Genomic DNA, 13,412 nt, shown 5'->3' on the forward strand with positions numbered 1-13,412 from the left:
GTTTAAGCAACAACAATGGGTAGTTAAGTTTAGGCAACAAAGTGGGTAATAATGTTTGGGCAACAAAAGTAAATGGTTAAGTTTGGGGAGCAAAAACAGTGGTTAGGTTAAGGCAATAAAAGCAGGTGCTTAGGTTTAGGAAAAAACAAAATGTTTTGGCTCAGTATTCAGATGGGAAGTGAACACCGGGCATCCAGGTGAAGATCTGGGGTTGGTTGGACCCATCCATTACCTCTTCTGCAGGCCCTTAAGGGACTTTCCAGCTCTTTTTATTAGCAGCAACTTTTCAGCCTGACACTGCCCCTCCTCCGCCAAATTTATGAATTCACTTATAAGAGATAAACTCTCTACTGGATACTGGAAAATAATGGTGTACTCAGACAGACTGTTTCCATAAACTGTTTGTTTATTTTCCTACGAAGAGTAATGCAGACAAATTCATATGTCCCGCATATTTTGAAAGGCTGCGATCATGTGATGAATACACTAATGGGAGTAAAGGAGGAAGCAGGCCTCAGTGGTCTTGGAAAGGGACTTTCCCCTGGAGGCATGTGTTCAGAACTGTGTGAACTTTGAGTCATTTTAGGGTATGTTCTTACCATGTCTCTTTACCTAAACCTAACCATGGTAACTTTAATTGCCTAAACCTAATCTCTGAAACTTTACATGAATTCCCTAACTCTGTGTTACAGATGTAAGGTCATGGGACGCTAATTTGTAGGATATTAGACAAACTATTGTATTTGTATTTTGGTAGGATATCATACAAACAGCTCTATGAGAATACGTTGCCTCAGAAATTCACATTGTATCTTAGAATGGGTGTTATGTCCATGTGTTCAGACATGATCCCCCCCAAACACCAAGCTTTGTGTGTGTGCAGCTCTAATAACATTCATCATGGCTGCAAGTTACTGCGACTGAAGTTTAAAACAAAGATATTTCACTTCCAGCCGTCATCTCTGTGCCAGTCGGGGCGGAACAAGGTGAAACTCTCATTAGCAGTATCAGTGCAGTTAAACACCTTTTGTTCCCCACGACTTTCTCACCTTCCCTCTGCTCAACAAGTTTAAAAATACAAGTCATGCACACGTCATTTACATAACTCACACACATACACACGCACACAAACTCACCCACCCACTCACCCACAAACACACACACACACACGGTGTGACAGAGGAGATAATTGGGATGGGAGATTAATGGGGTGGATGTGAAAAGGATGGAGAGCGAACAGTGAGAAAGAAAGAGGTGCTGCCACAGACTGTATAGCTCTGAACTTGTTAGCAGTAAAACAGTGTGTGTGTGTGTGTGTGTGAGTGTGGCATCTCAGCTGCTCAGTTTGCAGACGAGAACAGATTGAAATAGGATCGTGACGACTCTTTTGGAGGTGGTGCGTGTAATTGCTGCAGTTTGTTTGTCTTGCTCAGAAGCTCCGGTCCTAAATTTCATTTCAGCCCCATCATCCTGACTTTTTGCTGTTTTCTAGTTTGTCTCCTGGGAAGCAGGAAGTAGTTTATTTGAAAGAGCTGTGTGTGTCGTCTGCAGAATGCATCCCATTTCAGAGTGGATGGGTAAGGAGCGTCCAGCAGTCAGTCATTGTGACACAGAGAGCGGGCAAGGGAAAACAAACTGATTTTCTGTTCCAGTTGTGTCGCATAGCTGCCATAAACAAACCATATAAATACGCAAAGATACAGAGGAGGCAAAGAGGCAGAAAGACAGATAGATCTAAAAGACAGGGAGCAGATGATAGAGGATCAGGAGACGGATTAAGATGGATGGACAGACAAAGAGCTTAAGAGAGGCAGTCTAATAAGCAGTGGCATGCACTGACCCTCCGTGAGTCAAAACTCTTAAAAGCAAGAAAGATTTGCAGTCTGACAGCCAGTACCTTGACAACAGTGTCACACAGTCCAGCATTTCTGCAGCTGAATCTACAACAGCAGCCAGCAGGGAAATAACGAACTATTACTCTGACAGAGATGAGATAGCTGACACATAGCAAAGGAGCATCTTGTTTGTAATTACTTGGGGAATTGATGCTTTTTTTAATTGATTGTGTTAACATATTACTCACCACCAGAGCAAGACACACAAGCAGTCAGACATTCAGACAAGTTGTACACAGACCTGTTGCCAGGGCAAATGTATTAGATGGGCATCTGATTCATGTAAGCTTTTCCTCCATCTTTATTTTGTTCTACGGTTCATTTGTTTATGTTAAGCAGAATTCAGTTATAAATAAATTGATTAGTTAATTAAAATTATGTGAGAGGTTTACGCACCTGTTGCAAGATTGTCATTCGTCATTAGGTGGTTTCTGTTACAAATCTGTGCAATATTTAATAAAACATAATTGTGACATGACTGTGTTTCCATTAAGTGATGTTCTGTGAATTCTCCTCTGGTGATAACATTCCAAGAAGCATGGTGATGGATGATCAAAACATTAGCAGCTTTATTTCTATTGTAGCCACTGTGCTACTTTATACTATGGCAGTAGCTACTTTATTTAACTTTATTGTAACTGCAGTTCATTCATAATTTTGTATTCTAGTAGTTAACAGTTTAAAGGACATTTAAAAACATTGTGATATATATCATGTATCATGATATTGCCTTAAAATGATAATATTTTAAAGACATATCGCCCAGGACTACATCAGATGAATCAAAATTGGCAGGAATTATCAGTCATAGCACTAGTTCCTCTAATCATGACAACAAAGGTTACCTAACCTTACAGATCACTTCACTAAATCACTGTAAATGAGTAAGAATTCAAACCAATGAAACCCAGCGAAAATCCCCAAAATAAAAACTCAAAATCTTTCTCTTACCCTCACACACCATGTTTCTAAATGGCTGCTGCCAATGCCAAGGATAAGGGCAGACTGCAGCGTATGATCTTCTCCGCTAACAGCGTCAAAGGCTGCAATCCTCTGTCTTTCAAGGATATGTTCACCCCCAGGACCCTGAGGTGGGAAGCAAAGGTAGCGTTCGACCTCTCCCACCCCAGACACAATTCTTAAAAACACTCAACTCTGGCAGGAAGCTGCAGTCCATCAGACCCAAAATGTCACACCACAAAAACAAGGCCCTGGGACCTCATATCACTCACTCACTATTATCTCTGTACACCGCAGACATTCTTTTTACATTTCGTACTGTGAAACTTTGCATGTTTTTTGTCAAACATTTTACACATTTCTACACATAATTACTAATTTTAACAAGTGCACAGCTCTTTTGTTTTTATTCATACACTATATATTGTGCATAGTTTGTATTGTATTTTTTTTCATATATTTTATTGAACACTTCCTCTATTATTTATTAATATCTTTTGTTAATTTAATTTTCTTTTAATGTTATTAAAAGTAAACAAAATAAAATCTGATTCTTTCAACTATAGCTAATAAGAAGATGCTAATATAAATGTCTTTATAGAAGTTATTTGTGATGGTGTTAAAAAGGCCCTTACAAACCATGTTGTCCAGCCATCATATGTCATTCTGGGTGGCAATTACAGATGCCGCATTATGTTGTGTAGTTTGAAGAACATGTTTCACTGATCCACTGTATCCCCTAGAACACACAATCCTTAACTTTGGAATTAACCACCACCTCTAGGAAGCTCAGACAACAGCACCCTCAGAGAGAGGGTGGGCTCAGATGTGGGAAATGAAAGAAACTCTATCATGATAATTTTCTGTCATAAAAACCTGACAGAAATTTTGACAATCCTTGTGCTCTCCATGATTCTGCACACTGATACTCTGTTTATGTCATCACAGCTGCATGACACACCTGTAATTTTTACAGTTCCAAAGAAAAGCCATGGAACTGTGAAAGCCAGCAGATGCTGCAGTCATTCCTCCACACCACCACTGCTGAAGCTGCATCCTATGCTCTCATGCCTGGGCCACACTGCATGCATGAACAGCCCAGGAGGGTTGCCTCACTTAACTGCTGTGGCTCGCATGCTTGCAGCATTTACACTTCCTATAAAAAAAGCAAAGTTGCCAATTTTTCCCAGTGTTTTTGAAATAAATCAAAGCAATGTGGTCAGGGTTCAAAGATTCAAATACTTGTGAAAGACGTCTGATCCCAGCACAAAAAGACTGATGCAGATTCAGGTTTCAAAGGGTTAAAGCCAGCACTTCACTCATTTATGGAGCTGTGCATGTGACTGTATTGTCAGTAACATAATCATGCAGATATTTAATAATATAAAGCCTTGTTTTAATAACTGAGGCGATTCTGTCCACAGTAATGCTGTAAAAGGGCTTTTATTTTGAAATGGAAACAAGAAAGGTTGAGTAAAAAAAAAAATGTTTTCCTCATGTCTGTGACTGATGAAGGCATGAAAACTGTAGTGAAAGGTAGTATAATGTAAATATGGTTATTTAAAGACCATTTTTATGGGCTATTTTTTGCTAAAAACTGCACACAACATGAGGAAAAAATGGTCAGGACTCAAATGTTTCTAGATGTGCCAGAGCAGCAGCAACCGAGCAGCAGCCGCAGCTGAGCAGCAGCCGCGCCTGAGCAGTGCTGCTCACGCCAGCAGTATCACTGCTCTAACCTGCTAACATGGATGCTGAAAAAAACATGCAACAGGTTGCGCCACACACACACACACACACACACACACACACACACTCACTACTCACACAGGCAGTGTCCTGGGTGTTATGCACAGAGAAGCTGTACTGTATGCAAAATAAACTCATTTAATGTACTTTAAAACAGGGTTTTCATTCCGCAGACAACTTAATACTGTAATTGCCTCATGTCTGCTGATTATAGAGGGTTATTATACATGTTTCACATAATTGCAAGAAGGAACAACTTGCACAATTTCTTAGATAAATGCCAGTGTTCAGACTAAAATAAAAGCCAAGGGACCAATAAGGGCCAACAATGAGGAGGGCTGGAGCTACCTGTACAATAATGGTTCACATGGTAAAATCAGCTCAACAAACATATCTGAAGCAGTGTTTCAACAGTTTTATCCTGTAACCAACTTTAAATTCTGCCGCATTTGCATGATGGGAAGTCCTGCTGCTTTGGCCTCCAGCAGTTTAAGTTAACAGTGTTCAGATAATAATCACCAGATTATTGTCAGCCAAAAGGAAAAGTCAGAATCTGATTTCAACAAGGCACCTATTATTATTTCACATACGTAGATAGATAGATATTTGTCTCCCATTAACAGTGGAGAACTTGCCACCACTGTAAAAAGTGAGTTCACACAGTGTGTATGGACTGTGTCAAACTTCACAACATAAACATTCTAAATGGCTCCTTTATTTTCTTGTTGGAATGTTCTGCAGTGTATGTTGATAGACATTTTTGAATTAAAAATAGAAACTTTAATGATCACAGTCTGGATATGTCAGTGATTAGCAGCAACACTGATTGTGACAGTGCAACTAGTAGAAATTGCATGTTTTTTTTCATATGCAGAATAGGGTAAAAATCATCAGGTGGAAAATACTAAAAATGACAAATTCCAAGTCAAAAGCCCAGAATGACACCCAGAAATAATACAATGCATGTTTTTATGCTTTGATGGCTGTGGGATCAAAAATGTCAGCTTGAATGGGTTTCAATGGAGAATTTTTTTGCACTTAACAGTCTGAATGTAACCATTTAGTTTCTACAGTGTTATTATTATTATTGTAAGAGCTGAGCTAGAAATTCTAAGATTAAACAAAAATACACAATCTTGCCAAAATTTATGCCATGTGCTTTTTTGGCTTCTCTAGGTCACATGACGCTATGGCTATTTGCTTGTCATGTGTAGGAACTGGCCACCTCATGATGCAGCAGGAGCTACAAGAGCTGTTATTGCATCACGTAACTCTTCAAAAGTTGAGTGGATCATTTGGAAGTTTTGAATCCACAATTGCTCTGTGAAATCATGGACTATCACCTCCCAGAAATCCCTCATATGTGGATGCTCCCACTTATAAGGGACTTGCTTTTCCATTATGGCTCCATAACACGCCTACGTGGCCTTGGATTGGAAATAAGGACGGCTAGTGCGGTGGCTGCAATAGAAATAAACCTGCTAATGTTTTGGACATCCATCACCATGCTTCTTGGAATGCTATCACCAGAGGAGAAGCCACGGAACATCACTCAGTGGAAATGCAGTCATCTCACAATTGTGTTTTATCGACATTTTGAAAATATAATATACTTTACTAATTTTACTAATACTAATATATAGGTTTTGCACAAATCTTTAATGGAAATCGGCCTCATGAGGCAAACTCTAAGGGATTATAGCATACACTCAAGTCCTAGTTCCGCAGAAATGTACATGCCATTACGAGACATTAAGAACTGATCTGGTTATAATTGCAGTCTGGTCAGTGACAACAGGTTGGACTGGCCCCGCTTGTTTATGTATCATTATGAAAAGAGCTATCTCAGAGCAAACATGGTGTGATCTTTTTGTAGTCCAATAACAAAAAACAAATGTGCACATTTCGATAAAAGAAATGTGTGATTTGCTGTACCCGCTCCAGTGGCTTCAACAAAACTGGCACCAAAGTCTGGCACCAATGCAAAATTAGAATGGTGTCAATAATGTCATGTGTTCTTTTATTGTTTCCTGGACCCAAGTGTGGACCCAAGCTGTTGCCTAGCATTGTAATTCCAGTAAATTAGTCCATAATGTCTCGATGTTCTGATTTGTCTGAATGATGAGGAATAATGAGAAGAAGTGGTGCAGCAAAATGTACAGTCAGTTGGCAAGGAAAATACTAATGTCTGTGAACAAATATGAGCAATTTTTGCACAGTGGATGATCTCTTCATGTCCAAGCAGTGTATTTTTCTTCTGCAAGCAGTGTCATTTAATAATAACATTTTATTCTAGGAATCCTGGATGCCCAACACAGCTCGCCCTACTTTGCTTCTCTATTGTTGCTTCTCTGGGTGCTGTCTGCTTCATTCCTAGCGTACACTTGTGTAATCAAGACACACTGACAAGTCTGGGCTTTGTATGTGGCTCTGGTCTGAGCAGGATTGTTGTGTTTTAATTACCCAGAGAACAACTGCAGCAGGTCTGATGGGTGAATCCACCTGGAAGTGTTTCCACTGACCTTTCACATCAGAACAGAAATCAGGAGCACACTGTATGTGTGTGTGTGTGTGTCAGAGTGCAGAGAGACTTACTGTTCATTTACGACAAAGATGCAGTTGTCTTGGGAGGGGACGCCTGACACCGGATGCTTGCAGGTCACCTTTCGCTCATTGTGACTGCAGGAAGAGAGAGAGAAAGAATGGGCATTCAGTTGCTGGGAGAAACAGTTCATACAACATGAAATAAAAGATTTACCATCAGCTAAAAAAGTGCCATCTCTGCATCATAAACAAACAATAAAAACTCATCTCCCCATAGAGACAGCAGCACACTACACTCACTTACACAGCTAAACTTCAGCATAATGTCTGTTAATGGTAATATTTAACACACAGATGCAGGAAAGCATCACTTTTCATAACAAACGGTGTCATCCACCTCAGATACACACATAACTTTTCTTAAACAGGACAACTTGGACAATTATGTCAGTTATGTATGAGAACTATAAGAATTTTCCTTTCATGTCAAGCAGCGAACTACATCTCTGCCTCTGCACACCAGTCAAGTTTCTCTTACAGTTTCCATCCATGTCTATGAAAACATGGATGCGTCACACACATCTTCCCCCCGGCAGCACAAATCTCTATCAGTTTTAAGATCAGTGTCACCAATTCAATATCTGACCAAATGCCTCCCCTTCTGTGCCTGAGATATGATGTTGAGTAATGATGTTACAGGGAATCTGACCTTTGACCTTTTGGATATAAAATGCCATCACTTCATCATTTTATCCTATTAAACATTTGTATGAAGTTTTGTCATAATTAGTGTAAGAATTCCTGAGTTATGGCCAAAAACATGTTTTGTGAGGTCACACTTAACTTGACCTTCGACCTTTAACCACCAAATTCTATTATTGAGTCCTGGTAGACATTTGTGTCAAATTTGAGGAAATTCCCTAATGGCATTCTTGAAATATCGCCTTCACAAGAATGATAAGGTTGCAGTGACCTTGACCTTTGACCTACCAACAGACCACCTGACAACTCGAATACATAATATAAAGTTTTAGCATGTTTTCCGTTTTTGACATTCCACGTCATGCTGTGCTAATGTCTCATTGCTGATGCTGAGACAATACATCGTGGAGCCCAGAGAAGACTGATTCTTCAACGTCACCTCCAACACCTGAGTGAGAATCCTTAAATAAACTTGGGGCCTCTCTGGGGGGGTCAGCATGTGCTGGCAGCAGATGGAGGCGCGCACTGATTTTATATCTACATCTGGGGACGCCAGATGTGTAGGAGCTGGAGGGAGCCGGGGGCTCCTGCTGGGTCTAATCTAGCCAGCCATGCATCACCGGAGCTGGGATTGCTCTGCTACTTCAGTCCCCTGCAGCTGCAGGACAGCAGGGCCAGAGGGCTGCAGGGGCCAGCCAGTGTGACGACAACACAATGAGTTTAAGACACATCCACAGGGAAGGATTTGTATGTATGTGTGTACCTCCAAAAAAAAAAAAAAAAAAGACAAAAAAAAAGGACAGACTCAAAATAATAAAAGAGAAGGCCTTAGTCACATATTGTGATACTGTGTCTTGTCTTTGAGTAAAACATGAGTTGAGTGGAAGCAGCAGAAACAAAACTGCTTTTGATAACAAGACAGCTCAGAGAAAGAGCGGAACACTGTAAAACATGTTGTGAATAAGGCAGAGAGTAGATTTATATTTTGTTATTTTTAACATTTGTCCTTGATCCTGCTACATCTTTGGAGTTGAAAGATAAGTTAATAAAAATCAACCATCAGGACAGATTCCAATAAGCTTTCAGCTGAAACTAAAGCAACACTTCAAACCAGGAGCATCATTACTCTCACTCTCACATACACAGAGACAAAACGCATGTGCGCATGCAGCACAACAGTGGACTTAAAGGCACACTGCATTATTTTCATTCTGCTTTGTATGAAACAATGTAAGTATGGGTGTGGATGAGCTGTGGTAAACTTCCCTCCATCTTAATAGTGCCTGGATATTTAGATTTTTGACAATTTTGGCTGTGTTCCTGATTATGGCATAAATTTGGCAAGATTGTGTTATTTTGTGTAATCAGTGAATTTACCAGCTCAGCTCCTACAATAAATCTAAAACACACTGTGGAAGCTGACATTTTTGATCCCACAGCCAGCAAAGCATAAAAACATACATTGTATTATTTCTGGATGTTATTCTGGGCTTTTGACTTGGAATTTGTCATTTTGACTACTTTTCACCTGATGACGTCTTTTAAAAAAACATATTTGACATATAGAGAAAAAACATGCTATTCCACTTGGTGCACTGTCACAATCGATGTTGCCGTGATCATGAAAAATAAAAGAAAAATATCTATGTTGAATGTATATATTGAAAATAATTATTTTTTTCTCATCTAAAAACACAGAGGCATCATGACAAAAACCTGGCATTTACAGGATTAAAATTCTGAAATTAATGAATATTTGATATGATTGGGACTGCTGTTATCATATATATATATATATATATATATATATATATATATATATATATATATATATATATACATATTTTATAGCCTGATTTTGAAAAGCACATTCTGTGTGCAATACGAGTTTAAGTAATATTTAAGTGGGCCCTAAGGGTTAATGTAAGCTCTGTCTTATCTAATTTTAACTCCACATCACATCGCTGCCGGTCCCCCTGAAATCCCTGACAAAGCTCTGGTGAGATGGAGATTGTCTGAGTTGCCAAAAACAAGTTCACATTCTCATTATCACAAGACAAATATTTTGACATAAACAGCAACAGGCAGCACCAACACAGACAGCTTCATTTGATGAATCACAGCTTAGTTTGAACTGCAGCTCCTGCTTTGAAAAAGTCCGTCCTACACACCACGCTAATGTAGTGTTACCCCTGAAGTTGTTGCCTACCAGCCAATGAAATTGTATTAAAAAAAAATCACACCTCATGTAGAAGTGCTACACTAATCCGGCAAAGAAAACACCATTTCCACTACTGATGAATAAATAACTGCTCCAAACAAGCTGCACTGGTGATTTTCATGGAGTTCCTTTTAAAATTTTGCATGACCTCATCCCATCATATGTCCACATTTATCAGAAAAAAACCCTCTGAGAAGTGACATCTTATTTTGAAGGGGGTTACATGTGGAATTAACAAACACAAAACAAACCACAAGCAGCACTCTGAGGGTCATCTGATCTTAAAACTGATAGGTCATCAGTTTTTCTTATGCTTCATTCAGACACTCTTCACATGTAGTAAAACCTGAGCAAATAGGATAAAAAAGAGAGAGACAGAGAAAGGGAACAGAAAATTACCCAAAAATGGGGAGAAAAGTTAAGGGACTTTATTTATTTATTTAATTACATTTAGCCCCCCCAAGTCATTTCCTTTTTGTTTTATAACTCTACTTTTTTGTTTTATTTCTGCTTCTTCTTCTTCTTCTTATTTTTATTATTATTATTATTATTTGATAATTTTTGGGTAATTTTTTCATTTCTTGTTATGTTGCTTGTTGCCTTCCTCCCATGGTTTTGAAAGACATAAGTCTGATTTGGTCAGGTTTTAAAGGGTTAATCCAGTTTTTTAGTACATATACTATGTACCAAGCACACACACAGTGAGAGATTTTTTTTCTAAACAACCATTTAAAAAGCCATAAAAGAAGAGTGAGTGTGTCTAATTTTTGCCCTGCTGAACCCAAAATGACACCCACATTGCTCCTCTTACCCAGCATGCAATGCACACATGAACAATTCAACACAACTAACACCTGCACAGGGCGCCTAACCGCCTTAGAGCTGACATTCTAAAAACAATGTCTTTGTACACATACACACACACACACACACACACACACACACACACACACACACTATTTGAACAATAATCAGCTAATTCGGTCCATGTGAAATGTCACCTACTGTTTAATGTCATTAGTCCTCAGTGTGGACAGACTCTGCTCTGCTTTAAATGCCATGTGAAAAAGTCGCCCCCTGGTCAGATGGCTGTGTGTGTGTGTGTGTGTGTGTGTGTGTGTGTGTGTGTGTGTGTGTGTGTGTGTGTGTGTGTGTGTGTTTGCCTGACCACAGCTCTCCTCCTCCCTGCAGAGCGGCTGCCATTCAGCATCCCTCCCTCTGGCCAGGCCACTAACCTTTGAGAAAGGCCAGCGGCAGTGACAGCTCTGCCACCAGCCTTTCTTTCCTCTCCCCTCCATCCCTCTCCTTCCTCACTCCACCTGTTGGTTTTCTTTTCATATCTGCTCCTTTTGTTCCTGCTGCCTCCTCCCCGACCTTTTTTCCTCTCATATTCTCCTTTACCTTCTCATTGAGGTGTGTCTCTGTCTGCCAGTCCTCCAGCTGCTCCCTCCAGTCCCTCTGACCTTTCAGCTCGCTGCCTCTCTCCTCTCTTTGCCTTCCTATCCTTGCTCTACACTAACAACCTGTTCTCAGTCCCAGCTCCTCAAACGCTGATGCTTAGTCACACCCCTCTGTGTCTCACAATGATGCACAGGGAATCCTTTAGTGTGTGAGGGTTTCACTGTCTGTGACAATCAGGAAATATCAAACAGAAGCCTCCTCACCATTGCAGGTAGGTTTCTGTAAAAAAAAGTCTTATAATCAGGGTGTTTCCTGAATCAGAGTAGGCATGACAGGCTTAGAGACAGTAATTTTGCAACTTGGATTTGATCATTCTTTAGGACTCTAAAATCATTCAGATTTTAAGCTCATCAATAAAACCTGTCATGAAGGGTTAAACTAATGCAACTTCGAAACAATCAGGGAGTTAACTCCTTAGTGGTGAAATGATGAAGATGCGAACCCTCTGGGGGAGTCTAAGGGGTCTGGGACCTATATATGCAAAAATATGCTATTCCCACTAGATGTACTGTCATAATCAGTGTTGCTGCTAGTCATTGACATATTCCAGGTTGTCATCATAAAAACAAACAAATAAACAAACAAACTACTACTTAGCATGTAGCATATTGAAATTAATTTTTTGTGTTTTTTCATCTAAAAACATAGTGGCATTATGACAAAAGCCTGGCATTTTAAGTGTTTAAATTCTATAATGAATATCTGGTATTACTGATTAGGACTCACAAATCTCACAAATGACCTTAAATTCATAACAGCAGTTATTGTTGAAAAGTGTCAAGTTTGCACACCTGACAGTACCTTGAGAAATGGGTAAGTTAGTGCCCCACTTAAGCCACCCCAGTAAAAAAAAAAAACAACCACTGATTTGAATTCAACTGAAGACCTCCAGTGTATCTGTTCTCTGATTTCCTGTCATTTCCCCAGTAAAGGCATTAGGACTATAATAAAAACAAGTCAAACATCCATCAATTAATCTCCTAATAAATTCAATTCACTGAATAACCATTTAGTCAAGTTCTCCACTTTGAATCTTTTCAGTTTTACCTTCAATGCAGACGAACAACTAAAGTGGTGTCTGATTTGCATTTGTTATTTGTCAAACAAATGGGAGCGTTTACAGCAGCTGTGCCATGGAAGCAAACTCTGCAGTCCCCCCCCACCCCCCTCGCCCATTTGAATGTCTTGTCGTCCATGACAACTTGTGTCTAATGAGCTGGCTGAGAGATGATCAGGTGTGGCTGTATGAGCCCAGCACTCACATGCTATTTCCTCCATGAATGAATTCTTCCAGTCAAGTGATTGTAATAATGGAAATGTGACAGTGACTCATGACAGCCTGATGGGATGTTTGCAGCCATCCATATGAACAAACAAGCCTTTTTGATATACAGCACACACAATAACAGCAAAAATGCCTCACTCCCATTATCATCCAAAGATAGAGTACTCTGTCAAATCTGACAAAGTGATTTTACTTTAAAATTATCTAGGAAACCAAAGTAAGTAAATATAAATAATTAATAATTTATGTTTTACTTTATATGTAGTTCTTAAGTTTACTTAAAATTTAGTCATACTTATTTTTACTTTGTGAAGTTGTTGCAACGTAAAAGTGACAAGTTTAATTAAATCTATCTTTCAGAGTTTCAGCAACCTCAGTTAACTAAATTTACTCAGCTATGATCTCTATTCTGCAGGCTGAAAACTAGCCAGCCATATTTTATTTTCTTAAACTTGTTAACAAAACAGAACTCAGACCTCCTAACTTTATCATTGGTAACATTCTCTTTGTGATGAAGGTCTGCCAGACTAACTTGGTTTACTGACATTTCAAACACTTTGAAAGAACAAGGTCATTTCAGTTGTCATTTTTAAGT

At 39.3% G+C, this 13,412-nt stretch overlaps 1 protein-coding gene across 1 annotated transcript in view; it reads right to left on the bottom strand.

Moving 5' to 3' along the window:
- The window catches only part of LOC121961725 (pleckstrin homology domain-containing family A member 5-like), a 269,588-nt gene that overhangs the window by 79,295 nt on the left and 176,881 nt on the right, over nucleotides 1-13,412 (bottom strand). Inside the window, 1 exon segment of the mRNA XM_088073004.1 lies at nucleotides 7,200-7,283. Coding sequence (XP_087929130.1) covers nucleotides 7,200-7,283 — 84 coding nt within the window.

Source organism: Plectropomus leopardus, chromosome 22, assembly GCF_026936395.1.
Source record: "Plectropomus leopardus strain MGB_pleo_1.0 chromosome 22, ASM2693639v1, whole genome shotgun sequence".
Taxonomy (NCBI): Eukaryota; Metazoa; Chordata; class Actinopteri; order Perciformes; family Serranidae; genus Plectropomus; species Plectropomus leopardus.